The following is a 13,969-nucleotide window of genomic DNA, read 5'->3' on the forward strand; positions in this document are numbered from 1 at the left end:
TGTTTAATTCGAGAATTCCCCAGAGTCAGAATTTTAACAAACATTTTCATTTTTTGACAACTGCATTATATGAACATAAGCGAAGACATGGAAAGCCTACACAAAATGAAAGGTTAAACTGCACGTTGTGTTCCGAGCACTTAGTGAACCCTGGAGAACATCTAGTCCAACCCTCCTCCTCAGAGCAGAGTCAATCAGCTGACGGCTCAGGGCTGTGTCCAGTCAGGTTTTGAATATCCCCAAGGATAAATGCTCCACAACCTCTCTGAGCAACCTGTTCTGCTGCTTGATGACCCTCACAGCGAAAAAGGGCTTTCTTATCTTTAAATGGAAGTTCCTGTGTTTCAGTTTGTGCCCACGGCCTCTAACCCTGTTCCAGGCACCCCAGAGAAGACCCTTGCCTCAACTTCTTCAATGTCTCTCATCAGGTATTTATACATATCGATCATATCCCCCCTGAGTCTTCTCTTCTCCAGGCTGAACAGTCCCAGCTCTCTCAGCTTCTCCTCCTACATCAGAGGCTCCAGTCCCTCCATCACATGTGTGGCCCTTGGCTGAACTCGCTCCAGGAGCTCCATGTCTCTCTGCTACTGAGGCGCATGTACTAGGACTTGGCCTGCAGAGCTCCGTGCTGCCAACTCACACGCTGCGAGCCCCCACCACGGCAGACGGGCAGCGCCAGCGTGGGAGTGCTGGGGCCGGCGGGTTTGTTACGGGCCCTGCCCTGCCTCCCGCGGTGGCTGTGTCATGGCACAAGGAAACCCAGGCTTCCTTCCACACCCAGCGACAACAACATCCCTTTCTCTACACTCCTCCTCAGGGTGTATCTCTCAGGCTGCTCCAGGTCCTAGTATGCTGGAAAAATGTGGTAATATGGGGAAAATATGATAGAAACAGGGCAGCTTGTCCTCTGAGGATGCGGCCGCCCCTCACAGGACTCCCCAACGGCTCCAGCCCTGCCAACGGCTCCCCAACCACTTCAACCACTGCGGACGTCCTGCCTCGTTATCTGTCATGGCGGAGCTCCCTGAGGCGAGCGGGCGGCCGGAGCACTTCCGCCTCGGTAGCTGTCATGGCGGAAAGACACCTGACTCCGGAACGCCCCCCAGGCCATGACGCCGCTGCGCTGTCATGGCGACGCGACGGGGTCACGTGGCCGGCTCCCAGGGTGCCGCGGGCGCGCTGGCGTTGGTTGCCATGGTGCCGGCAGGGGGGCCCGGCGGTATGGCGCTGCCCGCGTCGCCCCCCGCCCGCGTCTTCGCCCAGCTGGGCCCGACCGCGCCGGCGCCGGCGCCGGCCCTGGAGCGCGGCGGCGGCTGCGGCGGCCCCCCCCCGCCGCGGGAGGTTCACGTGAGCGGCAGCGCGGAGCTGAGCGCGGGCCCGGACCGGGCGCGGGTGTGCGTGCGGCTGGGCAGCCGGAAGGCGGCGGCGGCGGCGGCGCGGGGCAGCGTGGCGCGGCGGTTGGAGTACATCGCGCAGAGCGCCCGGCGGCGCGGCGTGCCGGTGAGAGCCAGTACCGCCGCCGCCCCCCAGCCCCGGCGTCCCCCCGGCCCGCCTCCCGTGGGTCTGCGGCCCCTGCGGCCGCCTCTCCCCGCTGCGGGAGCCGGGGGCTGCCCTAGGGCCGCAGCGTGGGGCTCGGGCCGCGGCAGAGGCCTGCAGCCAGGCCTGGGGCGCTTTGGAAACGAAAATATTTGGGGGGGGGGGGGGGAGAAAAAAAAAAAGATCTTCTAGCACAATGAGTTATTTAGTCCTGGGAAGTCACTTTATGGCAGCGCAGTCTTGCCTGTGCAGCTTTGTCCACACTGTAAATACTCCATCGCGGTAATTTTTTGGCCTGGCGATCCTGGTGGTGGTTTGGATTTTATAAAAGCGGTGCCAGGCAATGCCCCGCACCTAGGACTTTTTAAAATAGAGCGAAACGAGTCTTTGATGGCATGAACGGTCGTTTTTGAAAGTGTTCGCTGCTGAAGTCCCCCAGGAAGTTTGCACCTTTTCAGTGTATTCGCAGCTGAGCTGAGGAAAAGGGAGATGACCAAGTTTGCTATTAATGCCAAACCATTCGATGTAGTAAAAATGAAAGAATTGCAGAAGGTTATGTGATACTGCCTGATGCTATGGTGAAATTCAGTATAAATGCAAAGTAGTTAGAGAGTAAGCGGTTGTAAGTAGCCCGGAGCAGTGATGCTTTTCTTTAGCTGTTGCCAGTCAGGAAAGCAAGTTTAGCATCGTCCTGGACAGTTCAACGTAATCTCCCTGCCCAGCGATGACTAGCAGTGTACTAGAATGATAGGAATCTCTGAGAAAGGAAAGGGGAACAAATTATGGATATTTATTATGCTACTATATAAATAAGAATGGCACGCACACATCTCAGATGAGTGCGTTGGAGGGTAAGTGCTGACTATAACTTATTTAAAAAAAAAAATAAGCAAGATTTACTATTTCCCTTTAGACTTGGTGGTCATGCTGCCTCTTTTTCTGTATTAGCTGAACAAAACATTTGTTCTGGAATAAGAATGATCGTAAGGACGACTCCTAACCCCTGAGTTAGGGAAAGGTGATATTGCAGCCATGGGGTGAGATGTACTACCGGCCTGGGCAGGGAGAGCGCTATGGGCTAGGTATGTGACCCGTCTCCTGTGGTTTTGCTCTAGCATGGTTGGAGGTGTCTTTCACATCACGTGAGCCTTGCCCAGAAAAATGGCAACCAGAAGCAGGGTTCCACTGCTTCTAGAACAGCTCGTTCCGTCAGAAACAGTACATTTTTGTGTGGGATTACACACTGAGTGCCTCTGGTTCCTATTACATGAAATAATAGGAGATTAAAGTCTTTTGTGTTTGGGGGAGGAACAGAGGAAGGCCAGTGAACGCAGCATGCGTTCTTTTTTTTTTTTTAGCAGAGAAAATAATAAGCTTTGTGCCCATCACCATAGTGAGTTATCAGACCATGAGCTGTTTTCTTTCTACCTGCAATTAAATAGCTCTTCAAAGCACAGAAAAATTAGAAAAGATAGTTGCAGATACCTAGCCTACAGTGAATCTGAACAACTGACTTTTGGTTTTGCCATGCTGCATTCAACACTGTTGCAGATGATAGAGAAAAGGCATAAACAGAGTGCTAAATAAACGAGCATACTTTGGAGTGCTGTAAACTCTACTGCAGACTGGAAAAAATAATTGCAAAATGAAGTATGACGTGGACAAATAAATGATTACCTTTAGGCATATGCAGCCCGATTCAGAAATGTAGTGGGAGTGTATAAGTGAAGGCGTTGTAACCTAGGTGGGGAAAAGACTGTTTTTATGCTGTGAGAGCTGACCATTCAGTGTGTTATTATAGTTATAATAATTTCGTGGTAATCTTTTGGCTAGGTTCAGAGATACTATGCACTGAAGAATGGAAATGTTAGTTCTTCCTGATTACCAGAGACATCGTGAAATGCTGCTTAAGTTCTGGGTTTCTCAGTGCTAGCAGTGTGTTAGCTCTAGGAAACTCTGAGGAAAAACAACAAAAAATTGTCTTTTTTCAGGGTAATTCCCTGTGGTATAATTTTTAGTGCTTTGTTCCATCCCATTTTAAATCATTCTGCTCCTAGAGCATTCATTTGCCTTGTAGCTTTTCTACTGACTCACAACTCGTACTGCTAGCAATTTCTTCTTAACTGGATTTCCTAACATCAGTTCTAGTTAATACCATTCTAGACCACTGTAAAATTAATATTCCTCATGATGTTCATACAATTCCAGTTATTGCAAGCTTATCTTAGGCCTCTTTTAGAATCAGATGGTTAATCTATATATTTATTTTTTAATTAATCCATACCACCGTATCGCAGAATGGCTGAGGTTGGAAGGGACCTCTGGAGAGCATCTAGTCCAACCCCCCCGATCAAGCAGGGTCCTCTAGAGCACATTGCACAGGATCACGTCCAGACGGGTTTTGAATATCTCCAGGGAAGGAGACTCCACCACCTCTCTGGGCAACCTGTGCCAGTGCTCTGTCACCCTCACAGGAAAGAAGTTTTTCCTCAGGTTCAGGTGGAACTTCCTGTGTTTCAGTTTGTGCCCATTGCCTCTTGTTCTGTCTCTGGGCACCACAGAGAAGAGTCTGGCCCCACCCTCTCGACACCCTCCCTTCAGATACTTGTACACGTTGATGAGATCCCCTCTTAGTCTTCTCTTCTCCAGGCTGAACAGACCCAGCCCTCTCAGCCTTTCTTCAGAGGAGAGGTGCTCCAGTCCCTTCATCATCTCTGTAGCCCTCCGTTGGACTCTCTCCAGGAGTGCCATGTCTCTCTTGTGCTGGGGAGCCCAGCACTGGACCCAGTACTCCAGGGGAGGCCTCCCCAGGGCCGAGGAGAGGGGGAGGATCACCTCCCTCCACCTGCTGGCAACACTCTGCCTAATGCACCCTAGGATCCCATTGGCCTTCTTGGCCACAAGGGCACATTGCTGGCTCATGCTTAACTTGTCCACCAGGACACCCAGGTCCTTCTCTGCAGAGCTGCTCTCCAGCAGGTCAACCCCCAGCCTGTACTGGTGCCTGGGGTTATTCCTGCCTAGGTGCAGGACCCTGCACTTGCCTTTGTTGAACTTCAGGAGGTTCCTCTCCGCCCACCTCTCCAGCCTGTCCAGGTCCCTCTGAAGGGCAGCACAGTCTTCTGGTGTGTCAGCCTCTCCCCCCAGTTTAGTATCATCAGCAACCTTGCTGAGGGTGCACTGTGTGCCTTCCTCCAGGTCATTGATGAATACATTGAACAAGACTGGACCCAGGACTGACCCCTGGGGGACACCACTAGCCACAGGCCTCCAACTTGACTCTGCGCCATTCACCACAACCCTCTGAGCTCGGCCATCCAGCCAGTTCTCAAGCCACCTCACCGTCCTCTCATCTAACCCACACTTCCTGAGCTTACCTAGGAGGATGTGATGGGAGACAGTGTCAGAAGCCTTGCTGAAGTCCAGGTCGACAACATCCACTGCTCTCCCCTCATCTACCCAGCCAGTTGTCCCATCACAGAAGGCTATCACATTGGTCAAGCATGATTTCCCTTTGGTGAATCCATGCTGACTACTCCTGATGACCTTCTTGTCCTCCACATGCTTAGTGAGGACCTGCAGGAGGAGCTGCTCCATCACCTTTCCCGGGATGGAGGTGAGGCTGACAGGCCTGGAGTTCCCTGGCTCCTCCTCCTTTGCCCTTTTGGAAGACTGGGGTGACATTGACTTAATTATTTTTCTGCAACAGAAATAGTTTATTTCACTGGTGGTTCAGAAAATACACTTATAACAGAATCACATTTGCACTCTGCTTAAGAATAATGCATGGGATTGGGTGGTAACTGAGGTATCACAGAAAAATAAGGTTACATTCATTTAATATTTATACTGTGATTTTTGTCCCACAGATTTAGCAAATGAAAGAAACTATTTCAGAAGCGCAGAGTACCTGACACATCAAAAGTGCAGCTTGTCCTGAGGCACTGTGAAAAGTTTTGTTTTTTTTTTCCCCCTGTGGCTATTGCAATCAAATAGGTAGCTCCTCAGCCAAAATCAAGTACAGTATAAACAGCAAACTTAAGCAGTAGGAAAAAAAAAAGGCTTTTTCTTTTGATACAGTGGAAGACCTAATTCTCATTTAAAGCTCTGTCATCACCTACCTGTCTTTTCTGTATCTTTGAGAATAGAACATGCTCCTGAACAGGGACAAGTGTCTAATGGAAGATATATTGTAAGAGGGCATGTTGTTATGACTTCAGCAATTATTTCTTCCATTTATCTTCACTACCACATAGAGCTACTGTCAAATCTGGTGGAATAAAAATTAGCTCTGAGGAAAATCTTTAACAGATGGCACAAAATGATTTTTCACTTTGGTTGCAGAGATATTGCAATAGTGCCTAGAACCACAAGATGGCACTGCCCTTAAATAGACAGCAGGCGTGCTTAAAGGCAAAACCAAAAAAAGCTTTAGAAGAAGAGGGCTTTACTTTGTTCAGAAAGAAAGAGAACTTCTTGGAAGAGATGATGGAATGGGGACAAGGAAAAACAAATGTGCTTTTTATATATTTATTCTAAGGTTTTATCACAGTTTGGTTATTTCTGTGAAATACATAAGAGTTTTAGAAAAAAGCTTTACTGTATGGTTATTGTTGTGAAATATGAGTTTTAGGAAAAAACACTTTCCTATCAATTGTAGTGGATTCTATCATAAGTAGTGAGATGTGCTCCATCTCGTAAATTAAATGAATTATTGGCACTGGACTGACTTGAGCACTCTTTAATGAACCACAGGCAGCCATGCTGCTGAAGTACCTCAAACCTATGACTGTAAAAGGGGAAATGCAGTTTCTGGGGACTGACTGGCCCTGGTCCGTGCCCTTATCAGAAAGATTATCCGAAAATAAGCACTGTCGTGTCTGTATTTGAGCACTGCCAATCAATCATCAAACTGAAATTTCAAAATTTGTTTCTTGTAGGCTGCTGCACAGTGATAATTATGGATCTAAACTCCCTAAGATGCTTTAGAAGCAGAATAGTCCTAGACAACAGATTATTGTGTGATTATTGTTCATTTCTGTGAACTTTTTCATGCTACATGGTAAAGCTGAAAATCTGAATCCTTTATAGGAAATATTCTGACACAAAGCAACTTTTGAAATAGGTCAACACTGAAAGCAAATACTATGTTTTCCTATACAATAAATTTTGTAAGTAAAGCTTTTTCAGTAATTTGAAAATCTTCGTATCTGCTTCCCTAGGGTTCCTAGGTATTAGATTCAAATATATATTTGCAATTAAATTGTAAACTGCACTTTTTGTTTTCCTGCAGTAATTTTTCAATGAACTGTTCATCCATTGTTAACCTGAAAGGGAAGTTGGTTAAAGAAATGTGATGTTTAGGCCACTAGCAAGCTGGTCATATATTCAGATGTAGCCAGAGTTATTCTGTATAGTACGGAATCCTATTTGCTCTGTGCTCTGTGCCGTCATTACTTTGAATAATACAGCTGCTATTAATACAGAAGTGTCAGTGGTGGAACAGCCTCTTCTACGGTTACCATTCTGCTAGAATAAAAATGATTGATTTACTCATTGTTTGAATCACCTACTAGCTACAAGCTGCTGCTCTTGAAATATCGTAAAATAGGGGGTCTCTGAAGCGCTTTTCCTGTATTAACTTTCTGAAAGTAATTTAAACTTCTAGTTTTGTGAACCAGGTGAATTGACGGTTACACCCAGATACACACAACTTCTAGCTAGCAGTTGCTTTGAAGATCTAATTCTTCTCTTCAAGTGAATAGCAGCAAAATTACATTATAGAACTACTGTGTGATTCACTTTAGATAACGTCAAGAAATCTTTAATATCTGTCTAGTTTTTAATTGAAGAGACTTGCATAGAAAAATTACACACTTTTGTTGCTAAATTATAAGTCATAAGCCAAAACTGTCCAACTTTTATAGCATGTGATGGACATACCTTTCTAACATATCCTTGATTTCTGAGTTTTAAAATTATATTCTTGTACTTTATTTTAGGAAGAAAATATGACCATAACAGAGGATTTTAGCAGACTAGAAAACACTTACCAAATGGAAGCGGAGGTAGGTATTCATCCTAGCAAAAAAAAAAAAAAAAAAAAAAAAGCGCCAGGGACCAGTGGAAATGTGCAGACTGTCTTTCATCATGACTAGGAGTAACTGTTCGCTACAGTACAGGCAGCATAGTCCAAAGAAACTATTGAAAGACTGCCAATTAAAGTGGCATCATTTGGTTGCAGCCTGCTGTTTTGTGCCGAATATTTGCTCACTGCTACCATAATATAAAAAAAATTATTTTCTTCTCAGATGAATATGTATTTTAAATGTTAGATGATGCTATAGAAGGGAATATTGTGTTCTAGGACCCTAAGGCTGTCGTTCTGTGGCAGTGTAAGCAAACACAGGTTAGTGTCCTATCATTCTGCTCTTTCGTTCACCCCTTGCCATTCCTGCCCTCTACTTTTTGCCAGGAGTTGTACCTATGTGATTAGTTGATGGGTTACTTCAGAAAGCTCCCCACAAAGTGATTATTTTTTCCATTATTTCAGCTCCCTGAACTGGAGGCAATGCAAGGCAGAGGACAAGAATGGATGGGGGACAAGAGTGGCACCCAGTCTAGATCTGCTAAAGTCACAGTTGAACAGCACACAGACCTTGGGTCTATTCTACATGACTCTGCCATCAGCCTGCTGCAAGTAAAGCAGAGCTAATTGTTTCCTAGGTAATTCACTTTGAATTCTATCGGTAAAAAGTGCTGTGTGAAAACTATATATGATGGGAATAATCCCATTAACTTCAGAAGTGGCCCAGAGGAGTGCAGTTTTGCATGTTCATGCTATAGCAAAAAGTAAATGTTGCTCTAGAAACATTCACTGAGGGAAATGATGTGTTTTCAGTCAATGAATTTTTTCAGTGCATCCAACTTTAATGACTACCCAGTAACTTTACATATTCTTATGAAGTAAACCTGGAAGTCTGCAATGGAATGATAGCTATTTTGTTGCTACTTACAATTCCCTAAAGCAGGGTTCAGCCTCTTTGATTTGTTTTTTCATTCGTTTTAAGGCATGTTCTCATGCAAATAACAACAATAAATACAGAAATAATTGAGAATTTGCGAAAGACAAGTTGGAGTTAAAAATGAGTCCTCAGCTACTTAAATGATATATGTTAGTGTCATGTTCTGAATTTTAACTTCCTAATGTAGACAAGTATTGTAAGGAAAGCTGAAATTACCAAGTCTTCTAAATAAGCTCTACTTGAAAAATTAATAGAACTATATCCAGTTATTATTTAGACTATAGACAAGCTTAGGCTTACAAACTTCAGTCTTAAGTGGTAACTTAATCAGTCATCTCCCTTTTCCTGCTATTAATTTTCATACAACAAAGCTTGTAACTGGAAAAACTAATTACATGGATCGAGTGATTGTTTGTAGATGATATGTGCCAGCTGTAATTGCTGTTCAAAATTTGTATGGTTGCGTAGAACTGAGAGTCTGAACTTGAAAATCTACCCATAAGGCTGCTACTTTGGCTGTCTTGTACATGTAAGTAGCAGTATGGTAGCTCTTTATGCAGAGATTAGTTTCTCCTTCCCTCCCCCTATATTTAAGCATTAGTTTTGTTAGTCCAATAATAAACCAATTCATAAACCAAAGAAGTTCCATTGACCATTGCATTTGACTACTTTAGCAATATAAATGAATTTAAAATTAATTTAAATTGGCTTCTGTACCAGTGAGTTTGCTATTATATTTGGGTCATACATGAAATCTCAAAAGTCATGTTATAGGCTATGAACTCTTTTTAGCCTTTTTCTATGTTAAGAGTTTTTAGAAGACTAAAGAAATTTTCAGATAAATACCTATTTTAAGATATAACTAAGAATTCAAGATATACTTTCAATTCTAAGGAGGTAAATTTCAATTCACTTTATAATAAAGGGAAATATGTAGAAGACTGAGGTTTTGTATGAAAACACAGAAGTCTAAAATATCTTAATTATAATCGTATATTTATTGCATCACATCTCATGGGATAAAGATAAGGTTATTTTGTGCATTTTGTAATATACTTGCCTTTTTAAAAACTGCAATGTCTTGTCCTTTTACAGCCTGACCCAAACATTATAACGTGCCCACAATGCTTTTGCTAACCATCACACTATTTTGTTTACATTTTATAACCTTTATTCAACCATAATTATACGGAAGAAATTGAAACAATACTTTGCATTTTAGTGCTCAAGTATCCTTAGTGAATTTGAGTAGAATTTATTTGATCTAGCTGTAAGTAATCTAAGTGAAAACTGTGATTTAAAAAAAATGAACAAAACTCACACAACCGTTGCTCTGTTGTTTTCTGCCCCAAAGCTGCCCATCTACGTGCTTCTTTTTTGAAAATAAAGTTCCTGAGTGCCCAGAACTGTCCCAATCTGAGCAGCTTATCTCTTGCTTAAGACCCACAATTCTTTTCTTTGATTGTTCTTTGATCTTCTTGAGGGAACTAATCTTGTAAACACTGACAACAGTCCGGAAAACACTGTGATGGAGCTCGCAGTGAGACTGTACTTTATGCTTTTCCACTACGTACAATTATGACAATTTTCTTACAAAACGCAGCACAAAAAGGTATGTGTTTTTTATATATGGGGAGAGCTTTCACTGAAGAAAGAAATCTAGATTCAGTTTCATCTTCAATCTTGGTTCAAATCCATGTTGCACCTTCCAGAAAGTGCTCCAACTACCATGTTACAAGTAGAGGGTGTGTAACTTCAGATGAGGAGGCAGACTTGGTGCAGTTTTGCACAACAGACTTGCCCTTCTGTCCTTGTAGTGGATGGAAGCGAAGATACGGAGCCAGTGCAAGGATTATAGCCAGGGTGAAGGGAAGTGCACTACACTGAGACAAGCTACCAAGTCTAACAAGATTTGTGCATTAGTTATTTTATGATAGTTGTCAGTATCCATATTTACCTACCATATTTACCTTACCCTGTATGTGAAGTAGTTCTCCCCTCTCTTACTGAGGGATAAATTTCCATGTGTTACCTCTTTTTTCACAAGGTGGTAATGCACACAGGAAGTAACTGCAGAGCAGCTGATACGCACTAACCTGAATTTCTGTGCAATATACCTCAACTGGGATAGATTGCTTCACGGAGAACGTGTGCTGTACCTCACATGAGTTTGCAATGGAATTTTCTGTGCCACGGCTTTCTTCTTTCCTTTCTGTTGAAGCTGTATTAACGTGCAAAGAGAAATGGAAGAGTCAGGTATAAGAGAGAGGAGAAGGCTGACTTAGTGATGGTGAGAGCACTCAACTGGGAGGTGAAGATAAGGATTTGGTCCTCCTAAAGAGGAGTTTGGGACCTGGGATTTCTGCTTCCTGAATGCTCTGACAGCTGGGCGTCACTGGTTCACTGCTGACTACTGTGCTCTGCCACAGAGAAAGGCTTGCTCCTGGCTTGAAAGTCAGGTGGCAGATCCTTCCTGTCAAGGAAGGCTCTAGGGCTCTGGATTCTGGGCTCATAGTGATGCTTGTTTGTAGCGCTTGTGAGAGCACCTAAATTCTGGAGAGGAATGAGATTCCTGAAACATTTGTATTTAGTGCTTCTTACTGCCAAAGCTAGAGACAGCTAAATGTTTAAATAGGTTTTAATCTGAGTCTGAGGTGCCCAGTTCTCTGTACGCACTGGAGTGAGTCTGTTCACCCAGCACAGGGTTTTGACCCCACTGCAGGGACCAGGCTTGGCCTAGCTTGGTCTGACAGCGTAGGTTTCTTGAACCTAATGCTTGGAAATAATAACCTTTAATTTGTCTTCCTGCACAATGTTTTCTGCATCATTTTACTTGTGCTTCTACATAATTAACAGCTAGTAATCTAAGGCTGACTTTAAAAGGCAGGAGTTAGGATGCGTCTGGTCACGTGTCCTAAAGAGTACATGTTCACTCTTCAAGTTGTTTACATACCAAGAATACCGTACTTCCTCACAAAAGAGCATCTTCTCAATCCACAATTTTAAACTATTTTATAAACATGTTTTTGTTGAAAAACCAATGGTAGACTCTTTATAAAAATGTTCTAGCCAACTAAATGTTGCAGATAGATATATACAGGACTCTAGTATGTTTAGTTTGTACGTACACTGTCTTTGTAGTGATTTAATTACAAGAAGTGCATCATAGGGGAAAGTTTTAAAAAAAAAAAATGACTTGTCTAATCTCTGTGTTCACTCACAGGTCTGTATTATATTCAGTGATTTTGGAAAAATGCAGAATGTTTGCAATCTTCTCATTGAAAAGCTAGGGACCTCTGTTACTATCAGTCCACCTCATTTCTACCACTCTCCAGAAGCTGTAGACACCCTTCGGTAAGTTCTTTCTCACTCCACAAATTTTGCAATCTCAGGTTAAAGTTAATATGAATACATCACGTATACTGATTATAACAGGGACAAATAGTTTCTTTGCTGCCTATTTTTATATTTAAGTATTTCAGCATTTTTTTAATATAACTTTATAAATTAATGCTGTTCAGCGTAGAAAGATACAGCTTGTTCCTTCTACAGTGTCCCTGTGCAAAAGCAGAATGTAATAAAAAAATGTTTTCCCACTGATTTCAATTGGATGTATTATCTACTTTAACATTAGCTAGGTCAACATATTTTGGTTTTGGTTACATCAGCACATATTAGTTTTAATTTGGATTTATGCATGAATGTGTTACCAGACATTGATAATTCTAAGTACTCTTGCCAATTCCCATTACTCTTAGCTGCTGACTAGCTCTGAAATGAACCATGCACGGTCCTTGCTTAGCATCAGACATGCAACTTTGAAGCCCAGGGGCCTTGATATTTTTCCGTGGTTAATTATTCAAACTCGTGTTTCCCCTATTGAGATTGTGGGAGGTGGCAGAGGGGAGCTTATCTTGGATTGGGTTTTACCGCTTTAAAGAATCAGGCCTGTTCCCAGGAAGGGAACAGCTAGCTGCTGCTAACAACTCTGGAGATGTCAGAAGTGTATCTATCTCAAAGGTTTGTGCAGGAGTCTAGCTGGAAATCAGGCCAGTGAGGTTAAACAGGTCCTGGCATGCCTTACAATTGGGCCACCCAAAGGCCTGGAGCAAGAGCTGAACTCTTGCTCTGCACCACACACCTCAAGTGCCTCCAGCGTATATGTGTTTGAAATGCTGCATCATAGTCGATAAGCATGCTGACATTTTCTCCTTGCTGAGTTCCCCCTCAGACTTCTAAATTACCACGCAGAAGCTGGCAGGGGGATGATGTGCCTTGCATCTACCTACCTATGAAAACAGAGGTGTTTGTTGAAAAAATTATTTGGCAGGAATACTTGTACGAGAGTTGGCCCTGCTCGTTATATTGCTGCTTTTCTACCTCTCAGCCGTCAGGTATGTGTTGCTGCTGTCGGAAACACACGTCGAAAAGCTCAAGAAGTCTGTCGATTGTTTGGCCAGTCATTGGGAAAACCCTTATTAATAAGAGAAGAAGAAACAAAAGAGTGGGGAGGCCACATAGACAGTCCACTACCTAATGCCTCAGATTCACTGACTATGCAGGAAAGAATCCAGAATGCCACTGTTTATGCTTCCTGTAGAGTATTTGCTGTATTTGAGATAAAGGGAAAAGAAAACAGAAGAAACAAGTTGCTCTAGAAACATTATTGTGACTGAAACCTTGCATTAAACATCCAAATGCCTTCATTTTTCCCAACATGTACCTTTCATGGAATAGTTTTCAGAAAGAAAATTCTCAAATACTATACATTTGTAGATTTAGTAGAAGTTTTCCAAGTGGATTCCACTGGCCCTCTATATACTTTTTTTAATTTTTTGTTTAATTCATACACTTTTCATACTTTCTTCAGGATTTCTTTTTTTAACTTCACTCTTACGGTAGCAAGTAGGGCTAAGGTAGAATATTTAGAATGCAGTTCATGTATTTATTAAGCCAAAGTAGAAGGCCTCTAACATGTTTTTGCAGGTGCAAGAAATTACATTTAATACAGTTTTATGTCACTCACAAGTCTTCCTTTGCATGAATGATTTGAAAGCATCACAGTACATGCTTTTGTAAAAAAGCAGAGCGGTCCAAATATTGCAGGATTTAACTTATTGCAGCTCTCCCCAGAACTATTTCAGTTACAGCTGGCCTTTATTTAGCTCTGTGCCCTTAAATCAAGGTTACTATTAGCTTTGGAAAGTGTTTAATTTATGCCCATCCCCCCAGCAAAAGGCCAAGATACTTGATATTCAAAACCTTAGGTATTGCTATATGAAGTTTGGCTATATTTAAAAATTTCCTCCCAAATGAGGAAACTGAACCTGATCCCAAGTTCATGGTACACCGAATATGCACTGCATTTATTTCTGCTGAAATGAGTTGTCCAAAATAAATAAGAC

At 42.8% G+C, this 13,969-nt stretch overlaps 1 protein-coding gene across 5 annotated transcripts in view; it reads left to right on the plus strand.

Moving 5' to 3' along the window:
• Positions 1–1,171: 1,171 nt before the first annotated feature.
• The window catches only part of IRAK1BP1 (interleukin 1 receptor associated kinase 1 binding protein 1), a 34,816-nt gene continuing 22,018 nt past the window's right edge, over positions 1,172–13,969 (plus strand). For 3 of the 5 annotated variants that reach the window (XM_068937614.1, XM_068937613.1, XM_068937612.1), the window contains exons 1-3: positions 1,225–1,503; positions 7,542–7,607; positions 11,788–11,918. In XM_068937614.1, coding sequence (XP_068793715.1) covers positions 1,225–1,503; positions 7,542–7,607; positions 11,788–11,918 — 476 coding nt within the window. Of the gene's footprint in view, positions 1,504–7,541; positions 7,608–11,787; positions 11,919–12,894; positions 13,966–13,969 lie in introns of those variants that run through there. The other 2 variants (XM_068937615.1, XM_068937611.1) reach the window with 2 other exon arrangements.

The sequence above is a fragment of the Struthio camelus genome, chromosome 3 (assembly GCF_040807025.1).
Source record: "Struthio camelus isolate bStrCam1 chromosome 3, bStrCam1.hap1, whole genome shotgun sequence".
NCBI classification, from domain to species: domain Eukaryota; kingdom Metazoa; phylum Chordata; class Aves; order Struthioniformes; family Struthionidae; genus Struthio; species Struthio camelus.